General features: G+C 45.9%; 1 protein-coding gene across 1 annotated transcript in view; it reads left to right on the top strand.

Annotated features, from left to right (window-relative positions):
- LOC147125156 (START domain-containing protein 10-like) overlaps positions 1–14,297 on the top strand; it is a 47,280-nt gene that overhangs the window by 26,311 nt on the left and 6,672 nt on the right. Inside the window, exons 2-5 of the mRNA XM_085998349.1 lie at positions 8,451–8,598; positions 11,307–11,410; positions 12,648–12,765; positions 14,041–14,093. Of these exons, the coding sequence (XP_085854475.1) occupies positions 8,451–8,598; positions 11,307–11,410; positions 12,648–12,765; positions 14,041–14,093 (423 nt within the window). The remainder of the gene's footprint in view (positions 1–8,450; positions 8,599–11,306; positions 11,411–12,647; positions 12,766–14,040; positions 14,094–14,297) is intronic.

Genomic DNA, 14,297 nt, shown 5'->3' with positions numbered 1-14,297 from the left:
TTAATGTCTTTTCTGAAAGATGGCACCTACGACAAGACAAGACAAGATGGGTCAGGGCATTTTTGATGACTTTGGGTTTATAGATGGTGGAAGCAGGGATGCCAGCCAGGAAAATGTTGCAGAGGTTCAGTTGTGAGGATAATGAAAGTGTGAATTACGGTTTTGGTGCTGGAGAGGAGGAGGAGGAGGAGGAGGTAGAGGCAAAGGTGGCTGATCTTTCAGAGATGAAAGAAAGTACTCTTGGTGATGGATTGCATATGGGGAGGAAGTTTAGTTTGGGGGTTTTGAGCTTAACTTGTACTTTAAGCCAGGGAGGTGAAATTGAGGCCGGAGACAGTTTTTCGATGTTAAAAGTGCTATATAAATGTAAGATTGTTGTATAATGGTTTAGCTTTATCTGTCGGGTCTTCTCCCTTTCATAGCTTCAGTTAAAAGATGATGCAGTGATAAAACTTATTTGGCAAATGGATTGTATTCACAGTTTCTGTTGCCAAGCTTTTAAATCTCCAGTTAGCAAGCGAGGTCCTTGGACGATATCTGGCTGACCAATAAAAAAATCTATAGAGAATAGATAGGAAGGAATTGATTCAAATTGAGAGAATGAAAGCTGACTTTTGTGTCAAGACAGCAAAGCTATCTCTAACTCCAATTGACGAAAACAACAACTTGTATTTATATAGCGCCTTTAACATAGTAAAACGTCCCAAGGCGCTTCACAGGAGTGTTATAAGACGAAAAAATTGACACCGAGCCACATAAGGAGAAATTAGAAATAACAACAGAAAATGCTGGAAAAACTCAGCAGGTCAGGCAACATCCGTGGAGAGAAATTTGAGTTGACGTTTCGGGTTGGACCCTTCTTCAAAACTTCAACCCATTTTGAAGAAGGGTCCAACCCGAAACGTCAACTCAAATTTCTCTCCACGGATGTTGCCTGACCTGCTGAGTTTTTCCAGCATTTTCTGTTGTTATTTCGGATTTCCAACATCTGCAGTATTTTGCTATCGTAAGGAGAAATTAGGGCAGGTGACCAAAAGCATGGTCAAAGAGGTAGGTTTTAAGGAGTGTCTTAAAGGAGGAACGAGAGGTAGCGAGGCGGAGAGGTTTAGGGAGGGAATTCCAGAGCTTGGGGCCGAGGCAACAGGAGGCACGGCCACCAATGGTTGAGCGATTATAATCAGGGATGCTCAAGAGGGCAGAATTAGAGGAGCGCAAATATCTCGGGGTTGTGGGGCTGAAGAAGATTACAGAGATAGGGAGGGGAGAGGCCATGGAGGGATTTGAAAACAAGGATGAGAATTTTGAAATCGAGGCGTTGCTTAACTGGGAGCCAATGTAGATCAGCGAGCACAGGGGTGATGGGCGAACGGGACTTGGTGCGAGTTAGGACATGGGCAGCCGAGTTTTGGATCACCTCCAGTTTACATAAGGTGGAATGTGGGAGGCCAGCCAGGAGTGCACTGGAATAGTCAAGTCTAGAGGCAACAAAGGCATGGATGAGGGTTTCAGCAGCAGATGAGCTGAGGCAAGGGCAGAGACAGACGATGTTAGAGGTGGAAATAGGCGGTCTTAGTTATGCTGTGGATATGTGGTCGGAAGCTCATTTCAGGGTCAAATATGACACCAAGGTTGTGAACACTGGTTCAGCCTCAGACAGATGTTAGGGAGAGGGATGTAGTTGGTGGCTATGGAACGGAGTTTGTGGCAGGGACCAAAAAGAATGGCTTCGGTCTTCCCAATATTTAATTGGAGAAAATTTCTGCTCATCCAGAACTGGCTGTCGGACATGCAGTCTGACAATTTAGAGACCGTGGAGGGGTTGAGAGAAGTGGTGGTGAGGTGGAGCTGGGTGTCGTCTGTGTACATGTGGAAACTGACGCTGTGTTTTCGGATGATGTTGCCAAGGGGCACAATGTAGATGAGAAATAGGAGGGGGCCAAGGATAGATCCTTTGGGGACACCAGAGGTAGCGATGTAGGAGTGGGAAGAAAATCCGTTGCAGGTGATTCTCTGGCTACGATTAGGTCGATAAGAATGGAACCAGGCGAGTGCAGTCCCACCCAGCTGGACGATGGTAGAGAGGCGTTGGAGAAGGATGGAGTGGTCAACCGTGTCAAAGGTGCAGACAAGTCAAGAAGGACGAAGAGGGATAGTTTACCTTTGTCACAGTCACAAAGGATGTCATTTGTGACTGAGAGCTGTTTTGGTACTGTGGCAAGGGCGGAAACCTAATTGGCGGGATTCAAACATGAAGTTGCGGGAAAGATGGGCACGGATTTGGGAGGCGACAACACATTCAAGGACTTGAGAGGAAACGGAGGTTGGAGATGGGGCGGTAGTTTGCAAGGACGGAGGGGTCAAGTATTGTTTTTTTTTTAGGAGAGGGGTGATGACAGCAGATTTGAGGGAGGGGGGGGACAGTACCTGAGGAGAGAAAACTGTTAACGTCAGCTAACATGGGAGCCAGAAAAGGAAGATGGGTGGTCAGCAGTTTGGTGGGAATAGGGTCGAGGGAGCAGGAAGTGGGTCTCGTGGACAAGATGAGCGCGGCGAGGTCATGATGGGAAATCGGAGAGAAACTGGAGAAAGATGTGAGTTCGGGGCTAGGGCAGGGGGGAACCTTAGAGGAAGTTTGGCCCGGTGGGCTAGGGGAAGGAAGGGAAGTGACAGAGGCGGCTGAACGGATGGTCTCAATCTTGGAGACAAAGAAGTCTATGAGCTCCTCACACTTGTTGTCGGAGGTGAGGGGAGAGGGGTTTAAGAAGACGGTTAGCAGTGGAGAATAGAAGCCGGGGTTTATCTTTGCATTCCAGAATGGCAGACGAGAGCAGGACCCGATAATGCTTTATGTGGTCCAGCCAGATCTGGCGGTGAATGGCTAAACCAGTTGTCTGTCATATCTGTTCAAGTCTGTGTCCCTTGGACTTAAGGGAGCGAAGATGAGGGCCGTACCAGGGGGAACGGCCAGGATGAGAGAGAGTAATTATTTTAGTAGGGACTAGGACATTAAAGGTGATGGTGAGGGTGTGGTTGAGCAGATCGGAGCTGCAGAAATGTCGTGAATGGAGGGCCAAAGGCTGGACAGTTGAGATTTCGTAAGAGAGTTGGGAGAGAGTTTTTTCCAAGGGCTGACACAGAAGGAAGTAGGGTTGTGAGTGGAGGGGGGTGGAAGGGGGATGTGGATGAAAAGCGATATGAGGAAGTGGTCAGAGATGGCCTTCTCTGCGATTGACATGATGAGAGTAGCAAGGTCATGAGAGATGGCAAGATCGAGGAGGTGGCCGTGAATGTGAGTTGGGGAGTTTACATGGAGGGAGAGATTAAGGGAGGATAGGACGCTAGTGAACTCAGAGGAGAGAGAGCATGATGAATTGAGATGGATGTTGAAATCGCAGAGGCTGAGGGAGAAAAGCAGTGAAGATATCTCGGTAATAGTTTTATGGTACTAGGGTGGGCGGTAGAGAACGTGAATTTTAAATAAGAGGTGGAATAAGGTGAGATGCTCAAAGGAGACGAAAGTGCTGGAGGAGTAGGGGGACAGACCAAGGTGTGATTTGGTGATGAGAGCCACACCGCCACCATGGCTGTCTGGGCGGGGCAAGTGGTGGAAGGTATAGCCAGGTGGGGAGGCTTCATTTAAGGGTATGGTGTCATCACCTCTCAACCAAGTTTCCGTCAGGGCCGTGATGTTGATGCAATCATCCACGATAAGCTCATGGATGGCAAGGGCCTTGTTTGAAGTGAACGGACATTCTGGAGGGAGATGCAGAGAGGGTCGGTGATGGCTGCCCCACTGCCAGCGCCCACAGGGTCAGTGCTGGGTGGGGAGGAGATTGGCAAGATTAGCCCCCAGTGGGCGTGTTGGGTGGGAAGGTCAGCGAGAGAGTAGGATGGGACAGTTTGTGTTGCTGCTCTTAAGGAGGCAGTGACGAGTGCCACGATGGACGCTTCGGAAGAAGCCAAGAGAGGCACAGAGGGCAGCTGTAGGCTTATCTAAGAGGGAGTCAAGCCTCGGACGACAGCAAGAGAGTAGGAAGGTCAAAGAGCAATGAAGGATTGGGGTAGGGATTTGGGAGGGCAGAGTATCCGAGAGAGGAGAGATGAAAGGAGGCATGACTCTGGAGAGAGCGGTTAGGGAGGGATAGAGAGAAAAGGAAAAGGGGGGAAAAGTGGACAAGTATTGAATGGCTCGGGTCCAGAACGGCAGTCGAAGTGTGCACATGAATGGACATGGGAAAGTAGTAATTAATGGGATATATATTTCCTGGTAGCAGGGAATAGGTTGGAGACCACAGCAAAGTTTTAACATTCCCAAATGGATAGATCCTTTATCAATATTTAATATCGGAGATGAGAAGGTAAGACGGTAGAAAAAAGTGGCAGACATTTAAAGAGATATTTCATGACTCAACAAAGATATATTTCAATGAGAAAGAAAGACTCGAAGAGAAGGATGAACCAACCATGGCTAACCAAGAAAGTTAAGGATGGTAGCAAATTGAATGAAAAGGCATACAATGTTGCAAAGATTAGTGGTAGGCCAGAAGATTGGGGAAAATTTTAGAAACCGGCAAAGGATGACTCAAAAAATAATAGAGGGAGAAAATAGCTTATGAGAGCAAACTAGCAAGAAATATAAAAACTGACAGTAAGAGCTTCTACCAGTATATAAAGAGGAAGAGAGTAGCTAAAGTAAATGTTGGTCCCTTAGAGGACGAGACTGGGGAAATAATAATGAGAAATGACAGGCATTGAACAAATATTTTGTATCTGTCTTCACAATAGAGGACACGAAACACATCCCAGTAATAGTAGAAAATCAAGGGGCAAAAGGGAGGGAGGAACTTTAAACAATTGCTATCACTAGAGAAAAAAGTGCTCGGCAAACTTATGGGTCTAAAGGCTGACAAGTCCCCTGGACCTGATGGCCTGCATCCTAGGATCTTAAAAGAAGTGGCTACAGAGATAGTGGATGCATTGGTTGTAATCTTCCAAAATTCCCTTGACTCTGGAAAAGTCCCAGCGGATTGGAAACACGCAAATGTAACGCCCTTATTCAAAAAAAGAGGGAGACAGAAAGCAGGAAACTATAGGTCAGTTAGCCTAACATCTGTCATTGGCAAAATGCTCGAATCCATTATTAAGGAAGTAGTAGCAGGGCATTTAGAAAATCATAATACAATCAAACAGAGTCAACATGGTTTTATGAAAGGGAAATCGTGTTTGACAAATCTATTAGTTCTTTGAGGAGGTAATGAGCAGGGTGGATAAAGGGAAACCAGTAGATTTAGCATATTTGGATTTCCAAAAGGCATTCGCCAAGGTTACTGCATAAGATAAGAGCTCACTGTGTTGGGGGTAATATATTAGATTGGATAGAGGATTGGCTAACTAACAGAAAACAGAATGTCGGGATAAATGGGTAATTTTCAGGATGGCAATCTGCAACTAGTGGGGTGTCACAGGGATCAGTGCTGGGGCCTCAACTATTTTCAATCTATATTAATGACTTGGATGAAGGAAGCGAGTGTATTGTAGCTAAATTTGCAGACAATACAAAGATAGGTGGGAAAGCAAGTTGTGAGGAGGACATAGAGTCTGCAAAGGGATATTGATAGGTTAAGTGAGTGGGCAAGAATTTGGCAGATGGAGTATAATGTGGGGAAAATGTGAAGTCATCCACTTTTTGGTAGGAAGAATAGAAAAGAAAAAATGTATTTAAATGGAGAAAGACTACAGAATGCAGAGGGATTTGGGCGTCCTTGTACATGAAACAAAAAGTTAACATGCAGGTGCAGCAAGTAATTATGAAGGCAAATGGAATGTTGGCCTTTATTTCAAGGGGGAAGGAGTATAAAAGTAGGGAAGTCTTGCTACAATTGTATAGGGCGCTGGTGAGACCACACCTAGAGTACTGCGTACAGTTTTGATCTCCTTATTTAAAGAGGGAGATACTTTCATTGGAGGCAGTTCAGAGAAGGTTCACTAGGTTGATTCCTGGGATAGAAGGGTTGTCTTATGAGGAAAGGTTGAACCGGTTGGGCCTATACTCATTGGAGATTAGAAGAGTGAGAGGTGATCTTATTGAAACATAAAATTCCTGAGGGGGCTTGACAGAGTAGATGCTGAGAGGATGTTTCCCCTCGTGGGGGAATCTAGAACGAGGGGGCATAGTCTCAGAATAAGGGATCGCCCATTTAAAACAGAGGAGGAGGAATTTCTTCTCTGAGGGTCGTGAATCTTTTAAATTCTTTACCCCAGAGAGCTGTGGAAGCTGAGTCATTGAATATATTCAAGGCTGATTTAGACAGATTTTTGAGCAACAGGGGAGTCGAGGATTATGGGGAGTGGGCAGAAAAGTGGAGTTGAGGCTAAAATCCGGTCAGCCATGATCTCATTAAATGGTGGAGCAGGCTCAAGGGGCTGAATGGCCTGCTCCTATTTCTTAGGTTCTTATTTTAGTTGTTTTATTTGTAGTTTATTTAATCTCCCAAGCATTATAAAGAAATTAAGAGGCATGTCTGTGAAAATATTAGATTTTCTGTAGTAGGAGTGAAATTAGCTGCCCTAAGCGCTCCATTTTCTTACATTCGGTGCACCTTTCTCCAGCCAGCTGTTGTATAACTAATGAGTCATTGTTTTTAGTCATTTAGAATTTGCAACTAAAATAAGCCAACGTTAAATTGGTAGTACGATCTCACCAGGATTTTAGTAATAAGTGAACTGATTATTTTACAGTGAAACGTAGATTATCTAGAATGATGGTGGAAAAAGTTTCCCTTAGTGTGTTGGCACCAGTTTTCTAAATAGGTCCGATGACAACACGGTGTAAATAGTGTGGATTTAATTTCTTTTGCACTTCAATAGATGGTAGTACTTTTGTAGCATACAAAGTTCATACTATAGAGAGAATGCAGTGAAGAATAGTTCTCCCAGCAGTGCCTCAGAACGGCAGAAAACTGGTAGCTTCCACAATAACAACAGAAAATGCTGGAAAAACTCAGCAGGCCAGGGCAGCATCCGTGGAGAGAGAAACGGAGTTAACGTTTCCGGTCGAAGACCCCACACCCATTGTTCTTTATCTGAACTCTGCCATTTTATTCCCCCCGGGGAAGGATCAGATGGCAGTTTGAGACATAAGCAGGTGAGTGCTAGTCACATGCCTGTTCTTTGGCCACAGAATGATGCAATGACACAGGGAAGACAGTAAAATGGACCTGTTGTGTATAAAACGTGTGGTAAGCTAATGATGGCATCTAATGAGCCCTGCTCCGCCCCCCAAAAGGTAAAGCTAGAATGTGAACCTTTAAGGCCTTTAGGGAAGTGAGTAGTTTCTCTGCAGTTATTGCTGAATTTATCCATTTGCAGTCTTGTCCACATCAGCAGCAGTTCACCACCTATCCAGAGTTTCAAGGCAGGCAGTAATTTTTATTGAGTTTAGTCACCAGCCTAAAACAAATCCAGTATCTTGCCTGTGAAACATTTGGAATCATTAATTAGCAATTGTAGTTGATCTGAAGTTAAGACCTTGAATGGGAGTGGTATTGCAACAGCCTTGGTGACCAGTAAATACTACTATTTCTTACAAATGGCAGAAATAGAAAGCCACAAGAAAAATGAGATGCTCGGGAACTATTTGCTCAACAAGTTGGTCCTGCAGTGTTTTCACTTTCTATTTACCCTGCACATGCTCATTCACTATTTTGAGTTGAAATTTTTCTTAACTTTTTTTTCCCCCTGCCTTCTCTGAAGGCACTGATTCCTTGCTGTGTTACAGTTCCTTGTCTCTTTGCCTGTCTCATGCAATTGGCCATTCATGTGTGAACCTGGACATTGAATATTGTACTATTCAACTGTTGGAGGGCAGTACATCCTCATTGGACTTGCATGTCCACTTTCCAAAAAAGGGTACTGGATGGTGATCAGGAGCGTCAACTCTGGCTGTTTTATTTCCTTTCCCTGCCCCGCCCCAGACTCGAGGTGCTGGAGCCAATTGTAATGACCTAGCTGTCAACACTAGCTCATCACAGACTAGGATTGAACTTGGTATCTTCTGGTCTGTATGGTTCACACAGGATATTGCCTTTACCCACTGCCTCATTGGAACAGCCTTTTCTTTACTTTTGAAGTGGTTTTTGCCATTTTAGGTTCTCCTAGGAAGGGCAGCTGAGTAACTTGCTGTAAGATCTATGTCGTCATTGCTGCTGGGGTAACCCTCTCTGATAATGTTGAATATCTGGATTGTCCAGCCACTTCTCCAGGTGGCGTGGCTCACGTTAAGAACTCGGTGCTCCCAGAATCACAGTTTGGAGCTGGTGCCCTCCACTGATGTCACAGCGTGTTTAGGGTGCTGGCATGATATCTCGTGTTGATCACAATCCTAAAAAAAATACTGTCCCTTCTTGGCTGTCTTGTGAGGCTTTAACAACTCATTCCTCTTTCTGTTTCAGTGTAGAATTGAACTTAAAGATGTTTCTGCAGAGACGGTGTATGATGTGCTGCACGATAATGAGTACCGCTGCAAGTGGGATAAGCAGGTCATCAAATCTTTTGACATCGCACGGCTCACGGTGAATGCAGACGTCGGGTATTATTCGTGTGAGTGTATTTGAGGTTTCACTAAACAAAGTATGTGAATTATGTCCTGCTTCACCAAGAAGTGAATCTCCAGTAATTGAAATTACAGCACAGAAGGGGGACATGTGGCTCACTGTACCGGTGCAGGGCAACTGCAGTTATCTACTGTAATAACCCACTGGGAAATGTAAACCAGCATCGAGAAGATCCACACACTGGAAATTCATACTGATCAGTTAAGGGGCTAAAAATTCGGTGGCGCTGCGTTTGGGGCGCCAAGCTCGCCTGGGCACCGGAATTTGCGCTCTGGGCGGAGCCGCTTGCACCCTCCTGATATTCAGTTTCAGCGCCCCAAACGGAAGAGGGGCGCTGCTCGATGTGCCCCGCGTCCCGCTTGGGGCGCTCAAACTGAATATCGCAGCACTACGTGCCGCAGCGCCACATGCTGCGGCACGGCGTGCTGCGGTACTGCAGGCCTTCCTCCCCTTAAGGGGGAGGGGCCTGCACCAGCGCGATCTCCGATCGCAAGTGCCGGCAAAAGAGCCCGGCACCGAAGAGAAGTGCCGGGCTCTCTGGACACAGACGGCACTGCCCGGGGGGGGGGGCGGGATCAGGAGGCTGGGGAGGGTGGCGCGAGGAGGTGCTGGCAGGCGGCCACCGAAAAAAATGGCCGCGCCACAGGTAGGCCCCCCTGTACTGGTCGCGAATTGCGAGCGGCGCTACAGTGGGGGGCGCGACCCAATATTGCGCTCGGGGCGCTGCGCACACCGATGATGTCATCGGTGGCGGCGCAGCGCTACAGGCTAACGCCGCCAATAGCGCCCCGCTAAATATCGCGGGAGGCGTGGCCAGTGGCGCGAAAGCCACTGAGTGCCGCCTTTAGGCGCTAACTGGTGGCGCAGCCCACCGAATTTCTAGGCCAAGGTCTTTACAGGAGCCACTGAAGTGCTTGTTTCCCATGTGCAATGCCATGAGTTCCGGACAAACGTCTGAGTCTTGCTGTCTTGGTTTGCTGTTTCGGTTTCTATAGAAGTGTTGTCTTGCTGCCCTGAAGGTTTAGTGGGTAAAGGCAGCACCTGTACTATTAAACAATAGAGACCAAAAGATAGATTACATTCCTGCAGTTGGGGTGCTAGCTTGTCTTGGTGCTCCTGGATCGAGGGGAGGAGTTGCTATCTGACAGGATTGATGCCCCTTTTTTTGTTGAATAACCTGTCAAGATTCACTGTCTATGCTCACACATGAAGAATAGCAACTTGGGCAAGGTACTGGAAGGAAGCTGGTGCCTGTGAAACTGTAGTCTACACTTTTTGGTCATTGTGTGGCGGTACCACTGGTTGTCCCTTACATTGAGACACATAATTCCCTTTAACTTACCTTACTGTATGTTTAACTTACCTTTTGGGGCCGTTGCCCTTTTAACTTACCTGTTGGGGCCATTGCCCCTTTAAGACGCGCCCTAGCGCGCTGACGTCACGTCACGTACAACGTGATGTTCGTGCGCCGGCACAGCCCGGCCTAGCGTCTTCGGCCTCAACGGCCAGCTGACGGGAGCGACGCGATCTTCCGCTCCCGTGGCAAGCACCGGCACAGCCCGGCCTCCCGACTTCGGCCTCAACGGCCAACGACGCGCATCACGTGACGCCCTAAGCGCGGGAAACATGAACAACGTGATGACGTCATCACGCTCCCCACAAGACTGCGAACTCAGTCCTCGTGGAGTCCCCGCTGGGACAAGACCTACACCACGGTGCTCCTACAGTCAGCCATCTTACCTGCTATCTTACCTGATGTAATTAGCCTGTTCCTGTAAATAAACAGCTTATTTATAGTTCGTCGAAGTCAAACTCTCTTATTTAGTGGCGATCTACACGAACCGCTACAATTGAATGTTAATGTGAGCTGTAGAAATTTATATGGCCTTGATAACTCTGCCCCAAAAAGCTGTAGAAGCTACATCATTACATAAATTTAAAACAGAAATAGACAGTTTCCTAGAAGTAAAGGGTTATGGGGAGTGGGCAGGAATTTGGACATGAGTCTAGGTTCGGATCGGTCATGGCCCTGTGGGTAGCGGAGCGGGCCCAGGGGCCGTGTAGCCTGATCCTGCTCCTATTTCGTGTGTCTAATTCTGTTAGATTCATGAGATGGTTCTGTGATAGTAGATTGGCGGTTAGGATCGGATCAGCCATGATCTTATTGAATGGCGGAGCAGGCTCGAGGGGCCGATTGGCCTACTCCTGCTCCTATTTCTTATGTTCTTATCTGCCAGTGGAGGGGGCTGTGGCAGTGAGCTGTATTCCTGGAATGTAGTTTTAAAAAACAGGAGATTCACAGATTTGAGGGGGAGAAACCATTTGGATGGTCTGTTTTGTCTTCATTTGATAGTACTGTGAATTGCATGGGTAACATGAGACGCAAGGGTCTGAGACTCTTAGCTTGAATGATGGAAGATTTCCTTATTGCATCTACGTGGCCCAGCTCCTTCAGACTTCTTGCACAGCGGGAATGACCAACTTTAGCCATCCTATCAAGGGGGGAAATCTAGCATTCTCCCCACTGGTTGTTTTCACACCTGTTTTTTTTAAACTTGTATTTATATAGCAACTTAAATTTTCAAAACCTCTGTGTTTCACACAATAAATTACTTTTAAAAATTGAATTATTGTTATATCGGCAAACGTGGCAGTTTTTTTTCATTACGTTTTGCCTCTCTCCCCTCCTCCTAGGGAAATGTCCGAGTCCCCTGAAAGACAGGGATGTGGTTTCTTTGAGGTCTTGGCTGGTCACAGATAATGATTACATGATCATCAACTACTCCGTGAAACACCGTGTAAGTATGGATCTTAATACCCTATCTTGTGTCTTGTGGATAGAAAGGAACTGCATACAGTTACAGGGGTCTTGATAAAGTCATATTTAAACAAGTGCTCCACATTGCTTATGAATTTGTTGCATCCAGTCAGGTTCTTTAGTTTAAAATGCTGGGTTTTAATTCGGGATGGGGGGGCGGGCAGGCAATCTGCTGCCAGGAGGCGGGTTGTCTATTTAATTATTATAATGAGGCTGGAAGCCTCTTTAATCTCCATTTTGTATTTAACTTTAGCTGTTCAGGTTTTGCACACCTTGTGAAACCCGCCAGCTAAAGCAAGGCGAGGACTGTTGCATCTAGGAAGTAAGTACCTTTACACTTGCTTCCTGAATCCAGGGTCCCTACCTAACCCACCCCCGTGACCCGTGATCGGAGACTCCCGCATGAAGCCTCCGATCGCGCCCCCCCCCCCCCCCCCCAAAAACCCGGCTCGCGATGCTTTGGAGATCCGTGATCTTTTCAGACCCGCTCCTCCAGCTGACCCCGATCCCGACCCCCACTCGATCCCTCCCTCCCTCCGTCCTCTGTGCAGCCTAGTGCCGCAGGCCTACCCGCCTCTCAATCTGGCTGGCTGCGGATGGGAAACCGAGGCTTCCCATTCAAATCAGGCTCTGCCGTTAAATTCTTCCCCCGCCCCCCAATCCGCCTTCCCTATTAAAATTCAGCCCCCAGAGTGCAAATGCTCAGGACTAGCTACCAGTGTTTCATTTCCTGGAACAGGGGGCCTTAACAGCAAATTTGTAGACTTCAGGCTTCGCTCTCTCTATACTGGAAATGCTATCGGCAGCATGCTTGCAATCAACTGCACCAATGTCATGTAAAAGAACCCTGCATATGATCTGGTTATACAGCAAGTCATTTTTACAGATTTGACATAATCTAAATACCCTTTAAAAGTATGGTCCAGTGTTCCAGCGTCTGTCATTGTGAAAACATACAGGGATTGTGTACAGTATTTTCCCATATGCATTTAAGTGGTTCATCGATCTATTGGGATCTACATAGTCTAAGAAATAAGGGGAAAAATAACTGGAATTTAAGTATTTTTCATGAAAGAATGTACATGTTCTGGTTTCACTGTGGTTAATGTTAAAATCTGGTGCAACTGTCTAAACTATTAACTGTCTTTGGTAAACTGCAGTTTAGACTGTGACCAAAGACCAGGCACTCATAGCCTCAGTTCCTTTCCTTTTCACAGAATTACCCTCCTCAGAAGGATCTGGTCAGAGCTGTGTCCATTCTAACAGGTTACCGAGTCCAGTCTACTGGTTCCAAAAGTTGCAGTCTTGTGTATATGGCTCAGGCAGATCCCAAAGGTAAGGATTGGCAGCAATAACATTGCAGTGTAAAATTGATGTTGATGTCAGAGTGTGTGCAGTTTGTTTTGCTATCTGGAGTCCAGACTAAGATCAATAGATTTTTGGGCACTAAGGGAATCCAGGGATAGGGGGATAATGCGGGCAAGTGGAGTTAATGTAGCAGATCAGCCATGATCTTACTGAATGGCGGAGCAGGCTTGCGTGGCCGTTTGGCCTACTCCAACTCCTATTATTTTCTCATGGAGTTGGCATTTTTTTCTTCTATCCAATCCAGTTTTCTAAACGTGTTGATTCCTTTCTTTGGGTATAGTTCCACAGCGCTTCACATTCGTGTGTGAGCTTAGGTGAATTTTGACAGGATATTCAACTGGAGGCAGGGGCTTATCACAGCAAGCTCAATTCTATTTACTTTCCAGTTGGATAATGATTAAGAGCGGGAGCCCTAATTAGTTTCCCTTTTTGGAAAGGTATGAATGTGCATCCATCTGCTCCATAATGCTGGGATTCCAATTTCAATCATACTTTTCTATGTAAAGCATTTTAAACAAAAAATAATTTTGGCACATCAGGAAATTAAAAATATGGCCTGAAAAAAGAAAATGTTGTTGGCCCATTGAGGCCATCCTTGCTCAGGGTATATGGACTCTACCCACCCATTTAATCTCCTGAGAAGTTCAGCATAAGTACTCCTTCGTTCTCAAAGGTAATGAATCCAAACTCTTGTATACTCATTTATCTTCAAATCTCCTCCTCCTCCCCTCTTGAAAGTGCTGCCGTGTGTTAGAATACAGTTCCATTGGTGGCAACAGCTCGCCATTACCTGCCTAAATGGTGGTTCTTCATGTATGATTCTAGGAGTGGTACCGCTACCACTCAGAAACAAAGGCCAACCATTGTGTCCCTCGATGTATTACATCCTGTCGGTCTACAACATCCTGTCAGTCTACAACTATCAGTGGGGCCATTGGCCTACTTATGACTAAGTCGTCTTCTGTTTTTATTACTTTGGATTCTGGGATTCTTGCTGGTGCTTTGGAATCCACCCATTTGTTAATGAAAAAATTACCCTTGCTTATAACCTTCAACTTTGTTTTCACCTGGCTATATGTTCAGGTTTTTTCTGAAGAATTTATTGATCACGTATTTTGAGGTTTGGGAGGAGCAAGAGAAAAGAGATTTAACAATTTGTGTTGTGACTTTGAAAGGGGTTCACAGCCTTGAGATTTGTCACAGTTCCTACAACTAATCCAACAATTTCTGATTTTTTTTCAGGGTCTTTGCCAAAATGGGTCGTCAACAAAGCTTCTCAGTTTCTGGCTCCGAAAGTAAGTATCAATTACCTGGGACTACATTCTGAGATTGATTATAGATCAAACTTTTTAATAAACTGTCAGATCTGTCCAATCAAAAGTGACGGTATAAAAAGAAACACAAGAGATTGTGCTTGCTAAAAACAGAAGGTTTTGCGCTCTCATTGTCAATATGCAGAGTAACCTGATGATGGCCACTGTCAATTGCTTTTTAAATAC

This window comes from Somniosus microcephalus, chromosome 1 (assembly GCF_052327205.1).
Source record: "Somniosus microcephalus isolate GS21.2 chromosome 1, FLI_Smic_1.0, whole genome shotgun sequence".
NCBI classification, from domain to species: domain Eukaryota; kingdom Metazoa; phylum Chordata; class Chondrichthyes; order Squaliformes; family Somniosidae; genus Somniosus; species Somniosus microcephalus.
This window is presented reverse-complemented; position numbering and strand designations above follow the sequence as displayed.